This window comes from Ochotona princeps, chromosome 17, assembly GCF_030435755.1.
Source record: "Ochotona princeps isolate mOchPri1 chromosome 17, mOchPri1.hap1, whole genome shotgun sequence".
Taxonomy (NCBI): Eukaryota; Metazoa; Chordata; class Mammalia; order Lagomorpha; family Ochotonidae; genus Ochotona; species Ochotona princeps.
Window position 1 is genome coordinate 52,011,295 of NC_080848.1, and position 12,625 is coordinate 52,023,919.

At 46.8% G+C, this 12,625-nt stretch overlaps 1 protein-coding gene across 2 annotated transcripts in view; it reads right to left on the reverse strand.

Moving 5' to 3' along the window:
- GLP2R (glucagon like peptide 2 receptor) overlaps positions 1-12,625 on the reverse strand; it is a 56,996-nt gene that overhangs the window by 10,666 nt on the left and 33,705 nt on the right. For both annotated transcript variants that reach the window (XM_058675788.1, XM_058675789.1), the window contains exons 10-11: positions 9,916-10,004; positions 822-960 (exon numbers count right to left, since the gene is read on the reverse strand). In XM_058675788.1, coding sequence (XP_058531771.1) covers positions 822-960; positions 9,916-10,004 — 228 coding nt within the window. The remainder of the gene's footprint in view (positions 1-821; positions 961-9,915; positions 10,005-12,625) is intronic.

The window sequence follows — 12,625 nt, forward strand, 5'->3', positions numbered from 1 at the left end:
AGCCCAGAATGCTCACACTTCTACACTCTTGGGAACCCTCAACTGCTGCCCAACAAGTGGGGAGACCACAAGAAGAGAATATGCAGCCAGCGAGAGGCCCCGAGACTTCATGGAAGTTCGAAATATGACTCAGGGAAATGAGACCCGAGATAGCTAACCTAAAGAAAGCAACCTCTGACATTCAAGCCACCTTCATATGAGTGAAGAAGCCATTGTAGAATGTCCAGCCATGCCTCCCACGTCCTACCTGGATTCCTGACTTTCAGCATCAGGAGACAAAACAAAACATGATTGATATTATAAGCTGCTGAGCAACAGACAACAATTGAAGCAATGAGCAACCAACTAGATTCAAGTAACTTAAACCCAACTCTCATTTCTACTTTCAGCTCCCATACATCAGTCAGGTTCCAGAATCTTCTGGATCTGGACTCATGAATCCCTGCCCTAGTCATACTGTGCTCCTGTGTACTTGTCACCTGAAACACAGACCAGGCTCATTTTGCACATTGCCCTGCAGAGAACCCCACAAAAATAGGCACTTAATAAATGGTTTCACGTTGACCTTCACAGTTAATATGAGCATGAGTCACACCAACTATTATAGTCCAGGAAAGATACCACGTGTCTCTTCTTAGTCACCGAAGCATGTTGGCAGGATCCAGACAACACCCTTCGTAGAGCCCAGGGCCCTCACCAACAGAGCCTGCCGATACCAGAACTTTGTTGTCATCCCTGAGCTCTCTTAATCTAAGCCTCTTTGGATCATTTGCGTTTCGTATTCCCCAAAGCCATCACATCCCAGCCAGATGCCCACTTACCTGGAAGGAGCTCAATGACAACTGAAAGAAAAGGCGTATCCGCTTGGAAGATCTTTCAACTTGATCATCGGTGATAAAAGAGAAGATGACCTCATGAACACCCAACAGAGGAATCAGGACCAGTGTTGATTTTGCCAATCTATTGCCAAAAGCCAAGAACAATGAGGGCCACATTGAAGATAGACAGCATTTTCTGTTTTCCTATGCATATTCTTATGATAGCTTTTATCATATTGATAAGTGGCCTATTTTCCAGTTGGTCTCCATGACTACAGGTTGACTGCTTAAGGATCATGATGGTCTTCCTTATTGTTGACCTCCATACACCTGACTCTTAGTGGGTTATCAGGAAACATGATTGAATGAATGAGTTTCCCCAGAGTGGTTATCATAGCTCTACAGACCTTCAGGGTTTGTCTGGGGGAGGCTGATATTGTGGTTCAGTGAGTTGTGCAACCATCTGCAATACCAGCATCCTGTATCAGAGGTTTAGTTCAACTGCTCTGTTTCCAATTCAGTTCCCTGCTAATGTGCCTGGGAACACAGCAGGACATGGGCCCCTGCTGCTCATGTGTGAGACCTGGATAGAGTTCCTGGCTCCTGGCTTTATCCTGGCCCTGCCCTGAGGGTCTCAGTCATTTGTGGAGTGAATCAGCAATGGAAGATGCTCTCTCTTCCTCTTCTCTCTCTCTCAAATAAATACATAAAATAACCTTTATTTAGAATAGGGGGTTGCCTAATAGACAAATCTCCATACCATAGACTGCTACTCTGGGACACTCTCTCTCAGGTTTAACAGGTTTCTATTGCCTGGCTAGCTGGTGCCTCTCTCTCTCTCTCTCTCTCTTCTCTCTCTCTCTCTCTCTCTCTCTCTCTCTCTCTCTCTCTCTCTCTCTCTCTTCAGGGCTTTCTATGTCAGCAAAAGGAGAGAGAGAAAATGACTGGCTCAGGATCTTACAGGTACCACGTGGCAAATCTTCTGTCAGCAATGAGGCTTCAGACCTAGCAGGTTCTGTGTGCTTGGTGCTGGTCCTTGGTAGCAGCCCCTGAGCTATCTGCCAGTCCTGCTGATAGCAAACGCTGCAGGAAACAAAGAGTTGATCCTCCCTCATAAAAGGGCTGTGTGGAGGTTTGCTGCCGTACATAGTCTACTCCAAGGATTTAAAAACTCCTTTGTACCACCCACAGGCAAAGTGCTCAGCTGGGACCCAAATTCTCCAAACTCGTGGCTCCCAAATGGCCTGACCATTAAAATTCCTTGGAGAGCTTTTACAATGTGTATAGTGGGCTCTCTCTATCCATGGCTTCTCCATCCAAGGATCCAACCAGTCACAGGTGGAAGATCTTAGGGGGGAAAAATCTGTCTTTTTTGAAAACATGAAACCACTTTCTCTTGTCATTAGCCCCTACACAATACACTGTAACAACTGTTTACATAGCATCTACATTGTGGTAGGTGTTACAAGTCACCTAGAGATGGATGAGGAGAGGATTAGCATAGACTGTGCATAAATACTAGGCTGCTTTGTGTAAGGGATTTGAGCTTGTGAAGACTTCAGCATCTCCCTGAAGTCCTGAAACCAATCGCCTAGGAATACATAGGATCCTGGGCCTCCGTGTCAGCACCCTAATTGCAAACCTCTGAGTCTGGCTCCTGGAAAATTGAAATTTTTCTGGAGCTTCCCATGGAAATATGGTAAGTAGCCAGGTTTGGGTGTAACTGCTTTCACTGTTGAGTTGCTTTGTGATGGCAAATCAACTACGTTAGCAAAGGTGATTCCTGTCCAGGAAACAAGAGTGCTATCTTACATACACTGGGAAAGGGGGCTTAGTGATTACAATGAAGTTTGAGCCCAAGTCCCTGCTCTGAAAGGGCCAGGTTAGGCAGCAGTTCTGTCGCCCTCAAGGATCCCAAGGGGAAGAGGCACAGAACATCAGGCAACTGTTCCAGGAGGGTTTGCCTCCATCCGAGAGAAGAACCTGCCTGGAATCCAAGGTCTGTGAGACACATTACCGTGTAGTGTCACCTAAGCATGAAACACAACCCCTCACCCTTATACTCTAATGGGCCAGGAAGAGGAGAGCAAGGGTCACCGTTCAGGAAGGACTCCAGCTGGACACCTAGGACCACAGCCAAGTCTGTATGGAGAGGCCTGTCCATATGTGGGGAGACAGAGCTGCAGATCCTGGGCACGTGGCCCTCCTGAGTTGACATCAGATGGGCTTCCAGCTCCATCCAGACCCACATGAGGGTCACTTGGCCGTCACCCTTAACATATTCCCCAGGAAAGACTATTTCAAGGAATCTGTGGTTTCCCTGAGTAAGTTAGCCGGGAGGCAGACAGACAGGTTCACTCCCCCAAATGCTCTTAACAGCTGTGGCTGGACCAGGCCAAAGCCAGGGGCTACCACATGGATGGCAAGAAACCAGTCATTCAAGCCATTCACTGCTGCCTCCCAGGGTATGCCTTAGCAGGAAGCTGGAAGCGGAAGCAGAACTGGGACTTGAACTCAGGCACTCTGGTATGGAATGTGGGTAACATAAGCACTGTCTTAACCACTAGGCCGGACACCCTAGTGGAGTGTTTTGTAATCTCTCTGGCTTAGCGGTCACCAAATTGGATGGACTTAGATTGATTTGGACCGGCAGACAGGGCACATAGTAATTCTTTTTTTTTTTTTTTCTGTTGGAGGCATCTCTAAGAAATAGCTTCAAGCAACAATGTCCAGCTTTGTCTATAAAATAGGAACTCTGGGGATGCAGAGCCTCAATTCAAGCTGGGCCATCATGGCTCACACCTAAGGGACAGTTTCCCTTACCATGGGACCCTGTGACCCCAGCCTCCATCCGGCCCGTGGTTGGCCCTTGCGAGTATTTGAATTTGGGATCATGGCTCTGGGTTGCCTCTACTTTAGCAAAGTCTGCTGACATGCTGACCCATAGCTTACCATCAGCTGCTTCTGGGAACTAAGTCGTATCATGATTTTTTAAAATAAATACTTCATCATGGAATAATTTTAGACTAACTCTTGCCTCGGTGTCCCCTGATGTCAATATATCGTGTTACTGTGCCAACACAAGTATATTACTCATCCCAAACTACAGATCTGATGCAGGCTTCACACGCTTCTTCATTAATACCATTTTCATCTCTCAGGATGCCATGTGCATTTTAAAACACAAGCCATTGGGCCTGGCATGGTAACCAACTGGCTAAAGTTCTTGCCTTGCAAGCTCCAGGATCCCATAACAGCACCAGTTCCTATTCCGGCTGTTCCACTTCCCATCCAGCTCCCTGCTTGTGGACTAAAAAAGCAGTAGATGATGGCTGAAGACCTTGGGACGCTGCACCCACATGGGACACCCAGAAGAAGCTCCTGGCTCCTGGCTTCTGATAGGCACAGCCCCGACCATTGCGGCTCCATAGGGAGGGAACCAGAGAACAGAGAATCTTTCTCTCTGTCTCTCCTTCTCTCTGTAAATCTGACTTTCCAATAAAAATAACATAACTCTTTAAAAAAATATAAGCCATCTTTTTATGAAGTTTTGAATCATTCTAGTAACCACCACCTCCATAGCTTGATACAGGAAAGGATTTTTCCACTCTGTCCCTTGTTCTAGTTTCTTCCTGGACAAAGTGATGTTTGTGACCGTATTGAGAAGAAAATCCACAAACAGCGAGAACAGTTTACCCTGGTGGACCATGTTTATGCTTATTTTTCATCCATAGCCATTCGTTTATTTAATTGGGACCATTCGTGGCAGGCATGAAACCATTCACAAATACTTAGAGAACTTCTGCTGTGTGTACAAGAGTTGATTCAGTGGGAGTGAAGGAAGTTGAAGACAGTAGGCCTCAGGGACAACACCTGGGCCTGGGCTTAAACCCCAGTGTCGCCAATTACTAAGGCTGTGAGAGTCTATGTATAGTAGCAGCCACTTGACAGATCCATAGTAAGGATCCAGCGAATCATGTGGAATAAATATCACCTGATACACGATAAGTGCTCTATCCCTCTTAGTTATCACTATGGTTTACAGATCCACCCTTGTCCTTGAGTTGCTTATCCCCTCAATAATTCTGATCAATTTTACTTCCATGTGTTACTGTCCCAGGATGCTACTAAATGGCTACTGCCAGGACCCAGGATGCCTCTAAATGAGGCACCTGGGTTCTCTGAGTATTTCCAGTGGAGGGAGAAATCTGCAAACTCTGGAGGTTCTGCCTGACCTCCTCCCACCTTCTCCTCCTGGAAAATCTCCTTCGAGCCACCTAGGAGGGCTGCTCTGGCTGTCTGAGGAAGCCAGAAAACTCTCAAATGAGAGGTGCCTCTCTGAAGCTGAAGAAAGGGAACATCCTTATCTCTAATGATACAGCTAAGCAGAGAAGAATCTTGAAACACAGACCCTGCTAAGTCCCCCACGTTAATGACCATTAGCTCATGCTCCATTTGTGCCATGATCTTTCCCTATGATTGTCAATCCTCCATCAAGTGTGGCATATAAATTGTGCATTGGCCATTGCTTTCAGCTTCATTTCCTTGTGAGAACTCCCATAGCACAGAAATCTTATTAAATACATTTTGATGCTTCTGCTCCTGTAAGTCTGTCTGCTCCTGAGGGTAAAACGGAGCCTGGAATCTTAAGAGGGTGGAAAAAGTCTTCCCTACATGGCCCACCAGAAAAATCTTTTCAGGAGAGACTCATGGATTTTAGCTTGTTAAAAAATAAGATTCTGATAGAAATTTCTTCTGAGGGCTGGTATTATGGCATAGCACATTAAGCCATAGCCTGTGACACACGACAACATCCGATATCTAACTGCTGGTTCAAGTCCTGGCTGCTTCATTTCCAATCCAGCTACCTGTTAATGCACCTGAAAGGCAGTAGATGATGGCACAAGTGGTTGGGCCTTAGTTATCCATGTGGGAAACCCAGCTAGAGTTCAGATTCCTGGCTTCAGTCTGGCCCAGCCCAGCTGTTGTGGTCATTTGACAAGTACCAAGGAATGAAAGATATTCTCTCTCTCTCTCTCTCTCTCTAACTCTTTCAAATCAATATTAATTTTACAGAAAGAAATTCATTATGAGTTCAGCCCCCAAGCATCACATGGGAAGTTAAGGCTCTCTATCCATGAGAAGAGTGTTGCTTTGGTGCCGTCCACCACAAAGGAGAACCCCAACAGGGAGAAGGTCTGTTGGTCTCAATCTGTGGCCATGGCTCATCCCATTAGAGTCCCACCCCTCTCCTCCCTTGCGCTTGGCTCAGCTCTCCTTCTCCAAGCCAGACAGATGGGCCCTTTGCTTGCTGTTCCCTTTGATCCGCAGTAGAAGCCCAGGGACAAGGGCTAAGCTGACAGATGGTTCTCCAGCTCCTAGCAACTTGCTTCTTTGGCAGGCCCTAAATGTGTTTTGTTTTAACTTTCCTAAAAATATACTCCTGGCAGGGGTAGGAAGGGTGAGGGGGCAGATCTGGAGCCCTTTATGCTGAAAACTCTCACAATCTCAGAGAAGGGAGCGCAGCCTATACCCACTGGAGTCTGCATGCGATGCAGTGGACATAAGGAAGGATGATGGGGCAGAGAAGAGGGCTTCCCATGGGAGCTGCAGGGACCAAGGACCCATAAGACATTAAAGCATCCTCCTCAGAACTGGAGGATGAAGGAACTTGCACTACCTCCTGAGAGCGGAATAGGCAAATGAGTTCAGATATGCTGTTGGTTTTTCTAGCCCAAGGAGTAAATCAAGATGAGCCTGATGTGTCCTGAAGTAGTCCCTGATTTCATTGTACTTCACTGACTGTGTTACATGTAAAAAGGGCAAGAAAACAGGAAGGGGAAGACAACGGTGAAAAGCATCAAAGAGGAGAAGATGCTCGGCTCTCACCCACGCTACTAAGTGGAGGAAGCCCTGGCCATTGGGAATGCCCCTCCTTCCCAATAGCCATGTGGTACTTGGGGGACCAGCGATGAGTTCTAAGACCCTGCTCAGGGCTCTTTCAACCCTAGCTCCACTGCTTTGACCACGTGATCAATAAACAACACTGTGGGGACTGCTTTGATTTTCTGGGTCTTCTAACATCAAGAACAGGATGTTTGGTCAGATATGCACATGCTAGAAAAAGAACATTCGATTCCTGCCCCCAACCCTCCATGGATGTTAAACATGAATAATGACCCAGTTTACACACATGAGCCCAAGGTAAGCTTAATTGGCATCAGTGAGCATGCCAAGGGCTCAGCCACTCAGGAACATAGATAGATATCTTGCCCCAGCCCCAGCACACTTCCCACTTGATGGAAAAATCACCAAGCTGAGCTCATGGCTTAGATCTCTGGGTGGGCGTGGTCACAGCTACTCCCTTGCAAGCTTTTATCCTTGAATAGTTCTTGGACAGGGAGTTTGCACACAAGTTGTACAAGTCAGACAGGGTTATGCTTTCTCCTGCCAAAACAGCTGTTCTGGATCATCATGAGCTGGGAGGGTACCCCCAATATCTTCATTTGCCCTTCCCTAGATCAATGGCTTTGCAAGTGGGGCACGCACCCTGCAAGTTTGTGCAAGGACATTTATTTGATACTAGAAGAAAATATAATCCTAGAATGTCATGGGAGTTCTATGCATATCCACTCTTGTCTCATCCTTTTAACTTTGCACTTTAGGGTATATCTAATACTGTATATATCTGTTCACTAGAGCATACATCTGTGAATTGAGGCACATATTCCCCATTTCTTTACTAACAATGATGGGATAGTTGCAAGCCACACTCTTGGCTAAACCTGGAAAGAAAATGTTGAGGCTGCCTGGCAACACAATGGCCATGGGATCCAACCAGGAAATTCCCATGCTGGGACTTGGCTAGAGCGTCAGATCCACCCAGGATCCTTTGCTGGGCATCAGAATCTGCCATAGAGCTCGAAGTAGTTCCAATGATAGGATGCACTCTATTCTGGCTGGATCAGAATACGCAGTTGCAGAGGGAGGGATGCATGAGGCTGTGCTCCTGGTCCACTACTGGGAGATGCTTGTGAACAGCCAGGATGGAAAACTGCTGTACAAGTTGCTGACAGTGTAGAATTATGCTAAGCGTTTGGTGGTACACAGTGGGCTCGGGAGGCACCAGACAGCAAGGTTTAGGGAGTCCCTGGAGATGCCTCAGTTCCCTCTTCCTGCCCACTGAGAGCACTAGCCTCTGATTTCCCCTGCATTTTGCTATTGAGAAAACTCTCCTCAATGGAACTGAGCAGGGTAGACCCAGGCAGCTCTGCCTAACCTTGGAATATTACCCTCAGAGAGGGTGGCCTTGGGAAAGAGGACAAGGAACCTGCTGGGCTGCTTGAATGCCTAACTGGAGGCACCAAGAAAGGTGGCACAGCTCTCCAGGGCCTGGGATTTCTGCAAGACTGTTTAGGCCAAAGCCTCCAGGAGTGACTGCAGAATGTATCTGCCTAGCCTTAAGCCCTGTGTGTTTATCCCTTTAGATTTCCTAGAAGAAGGGTTTAGGATAGACAGTATTTGGGATCTGGAACCTGAGCAAATACTGCCTTTCTTAATGGCTCACAACAAGTCAAGAAAAGGCTGTCATGACACTTCTAGCCCTCACATTAGCAAGCCAGCAAAGAGGGCTCAAGCTTCTCAGCCAAGGGCTCAGACACACCTGAGCCACGGCCAGCCCCTTCTGTCTCACGCTCCACACCAGTGCCTGGCCTTAGGGAAACAGCATGTACTCACTCAACCTGTGTGCTCACCTTCTGTTCCACACACAGTACAGGTGCCTTGCAGGCACTCAGGAGATATTTATCAGAAAGATAGAAAAATCACCACACCTTAAGCAGAGTAGGAAACAGACCAGGGCCGCCTTCACTTACAGCCTCCTGCTCGGACCTGCTCTGTGAACTCAAATATTTGCCCTATGGGTTAAAACACTTCTGGTCTGAAATCAGCATGTAGGAGGTAACTTGGGGAGGTGGGAGGGGAAATCCCAGAGTTTATTGAACTGTACCATGTAATAATAATAAACAACACTCCCCATCCAAGACCCCTGCTGGATGATGCAGGCTGCAAAGGAAGCAAGGACCAACTGGGAAAAGAAGGAGACGGCCCATTGTCTCTCATTCATTCATTCTTCTGCACAGCAAGGCAGACCTAATAAATACCTGAGATCTAACTCACTGTGAATGGTGTCAGCTGTCACTGCAGGTGGCAGAAGGCAAGATGCCATCAAGGTGAACCACCAGTGAAGAAGGCCAACGTGAAGAATGGATCTCCTTGCACTTTAGTAGGGTCTAGTCTCACTTCCGAAGGACTCAGACACCCAAACACTCTCCTCTGAATTTTGACCATGTCTGTTAATCTGTAGCCTCAGATTCTTCCCCAAGAAAACAACTGCCCACATTTTCTTCTTAATAACGGATAGCGAGGCAGCCAATGAGTGATAAGAAACTGGGGATGTCCGACACCCAAGCCATATGCACCATTCAAACTCTATTCCCTCCAAACTGACTCTGCATGGCTGAAGGACCAGCATACCCATTCCTCATTATGTGCTGGGACATCCTGCTGGACACCACATTGTATGCTGTAGCCCCATCCCAAACCCTGTATCCTTCAAAGTTTAATTAAGTTGTGCCCCAAGCACCAATCCTTACCCTATGAAAAGGATGATTCCAGCCTGGGCAGGGGCAATTCTCCATCATGAGGTTGCCCACGATCACAACCAAGTATGTACCATCCTCTTGCTTTGCAATAAATCGTACTTTTCTGCCCGTGTTTTCTTACAACAGAAATACAAGACCATGGACTAAGTATAGCCAGGGGTATCTCTGAGACCAGATATGGCTGTTGATTATAGCCACAAAAAGACTTTCCCTTCCCAATAAACTAGTGAGTGTTTTTCTGTTGAGGGGGTATGCGTGCCCTTGATGGCTCAGCTTGTATTTCTATGGGGTCAGAAGTTTCTCCCCTCTGGTGAAAGTTTGATGCCTTCTTCAGAAGGGCACCCCTGACATCCTCACCATAGCAGATACACAAGTAAATCATCAAAACATCAAAAGAACTCCAGGCTGAAGTATGACGACCCCAGGCCACTCACCTGTATTTATAATCTCTGAAACACATCTGATGGGCTTTGAGCTTAGAAATGAGAAGCTTGAGAATTTTCAGGAAGATGAAGAAGTTGACCTTGAACAAAGAGCAGAGATAAGTTAAGTGAGGGCCTCCATATGGCTGCCCATGTCCAGGTCACCCACAGGGAGGGAGAGGGGGACTTAGCCATTAGTACTTCATCCGTGTCCAACCAGGGGTCAATGAGGCAGTTAGCTGGTCAGGTCACAAGTACTTATGGTACTCCCCATTGTCCTAATAGCTGTCATCTAAACTGAAAGTCTGGAAGAGACCTTAGAAAGTCATCTGTTCGATGCTGCTGCCTCTGGAAGACCCACCACTAACCCTATCTGCCAAAGGGAGAAGGGTATGAATGCAGCTATTTATTAACATGTGCTTAGTACTTGCTAAGCTTACCACTGGACAGAGAACTTTCTCTACCCTTGAGGCAGCCACAACCATTTATATCCACAAAACACAATGAGGCAACAGAGGCATAGAGGAGATGAAGCCCACAGTTATACAATTAGTCAGTGACAAAGGCGGTGATGAAGCCTGGATTTACCGAGTCACCTCCCTCTCTTAACTTACACTTCATGTCACCCTATGTCTAAACTGCTTGGCATTTTTCACTTCAATGAGATGAGCTTAATCTCACCCCAGCATTGCTGAATGTGAGCTACACAAAAAGAATACGGTGGAAGTGATACCACGAGACTCCTGCACTACATGCTCAAAAGAATAGCTTCCACCAGGCACTTTCTCTTCTCCTCACCCCATGGATTGCACACACAATGTATGCCAGGCACCATGTTGTCAAAACACTCAAGCAGTTTTGTAGAAAGGCTGACATAGGAGAATCAAGTTTTCATGTTAACAACAAACATCCCTAACTAGGCAGAAACACCACCTTGGCAGCTGATTTCCAGCCCCATTGTAGACTTCAAGTGGCTGCAGGTTTGCCTAACATCATTTTAATTTTTTAGCATAATTATTTGAAAGAAAGAGAGAGAGAAAGCTCCCACCTGCTGGCTCGCTCCTGGAAGATGCCTGTAATAGCCAGGGATAAGCCATGTCAAAGCCAGGACCTGGGAAATCAATCCAGGTTTCCCACATGAGTGGCAGGAACTCAGCTACTTCAGTCATCATTCATCATTGCTGCTTCCCAGGAAGCTGGGACTGCGGCCAGGACTGGAACCCAGGCACTTCAACGTGGGACTCAGCTGTCTTAACATTTACACACCTACAGGTAGCTTCAGTACACCTTGATGAAACTGCTGTGGTTACAGAAGAGTGAAGGTTGGATGTGGGTTTAGAGAATGACCGTGGGGTTTGGGAAGAATATGGCAGAGGAAGAGAGGGTTCCGGAGGCAGGGCCTTTCATGGCCGTGCTAAGGGGTTTAGATTTTCTTTGGAAAGCAATGGAGAGCCACTGATGAATTTGAAGCAGGCACATGCTCTGATCAGGTTAGCACTTTGGCATTTCTAGCAGCAGTGTGGAGAACAGATTGGATGAGGGCAGGACTGGAGGAAGGGAGACCACTGGGAGACAATTCCAGAAATTCTGGGAGAGAAAGATTGAGAAGCGAAACACCTTGATGCTTTTCAGCGATGTTGAGGGAGATACAGACTTGAAGTTATTAGGAAGTTTGGGTCAAATGACATGGCTACTAGTTGGATGTGAGTGAGATCAAAGGTGACCTCAAAATTTTGAAAAATATTTTCAGATGGGTGGAAACGCCATTCACCAAAGAGAGAACACTGAATGAGGGTGGGTGAGTGAATCCAGTGGTTTTGAACATGAAAGATGCCCATGGTCATTCAAAAACAGTGTCTGGATCTCAGCAGACACACCCTGCACAGTGTGATGCTACCAGGATTGACAAGCTTATCCCGGGAGACTGTGTAGACCAGGGGGAGAAGGAGGATTCTGAGAATCATCTTTTAATCCAGCGCAAGATGGTGGGAGTGACATGGCCAATGAGACTCAGAAAGAGTAGCTAGGGCATGAATGGACTTCCATGGAATGAGCCCCATGGAAGTCTATTCTGGAAGCTCACACACTTTTTTTTAAAAGAAAGTTTAGATGCTACACAGATAATAAGCAAAACAAGACTGCATTTAGTAAGCTCACTAAAAATGCTGCCTTGGTTAGAACACATGGCAGATTTCAATGCTTTGCTTTGTGAAGGAAATGGGAAGAGGATCCAGCCATGATGGAAAACAGTGGGAAGATCTCTCGAAAACTGAATGGTAGGACTGCCATGTGATCCAGCTGCCCTATGTTCAGGTTGCTGAAGTGGTGTCTGCGCTGACCTGATCATTGCACTAGAATGAAATCACCTTCAGTGTTCATCCAAGATGAAGGAAATAGGCTTATGCACATGATGGAATGCTACTCAGCTGTAGCAGAGAAGCAGATTCACTTATTCACACTAACATTGTGTTGAGTGAAGTAAGCGAGGCAAAGAAAGACACATTCTGGGACCAGCATTGCGGCACAGCTACTTCAGTCACCACCTGAGATGCCAGCACCCCATAGCAGCACTAGCTTGAGTGCTTGGGTCATTTGCCACTCACGGGGAAAATCTGATGGAGTTCTAGGCTCCTGCCTTTTGCTTGGTCCAGCCCCAGCTGCTGTGGCCACTTGAGAAATAAACAACTGCTGGACAGAAGGTACCACTTTTTCTCTCCCCCTC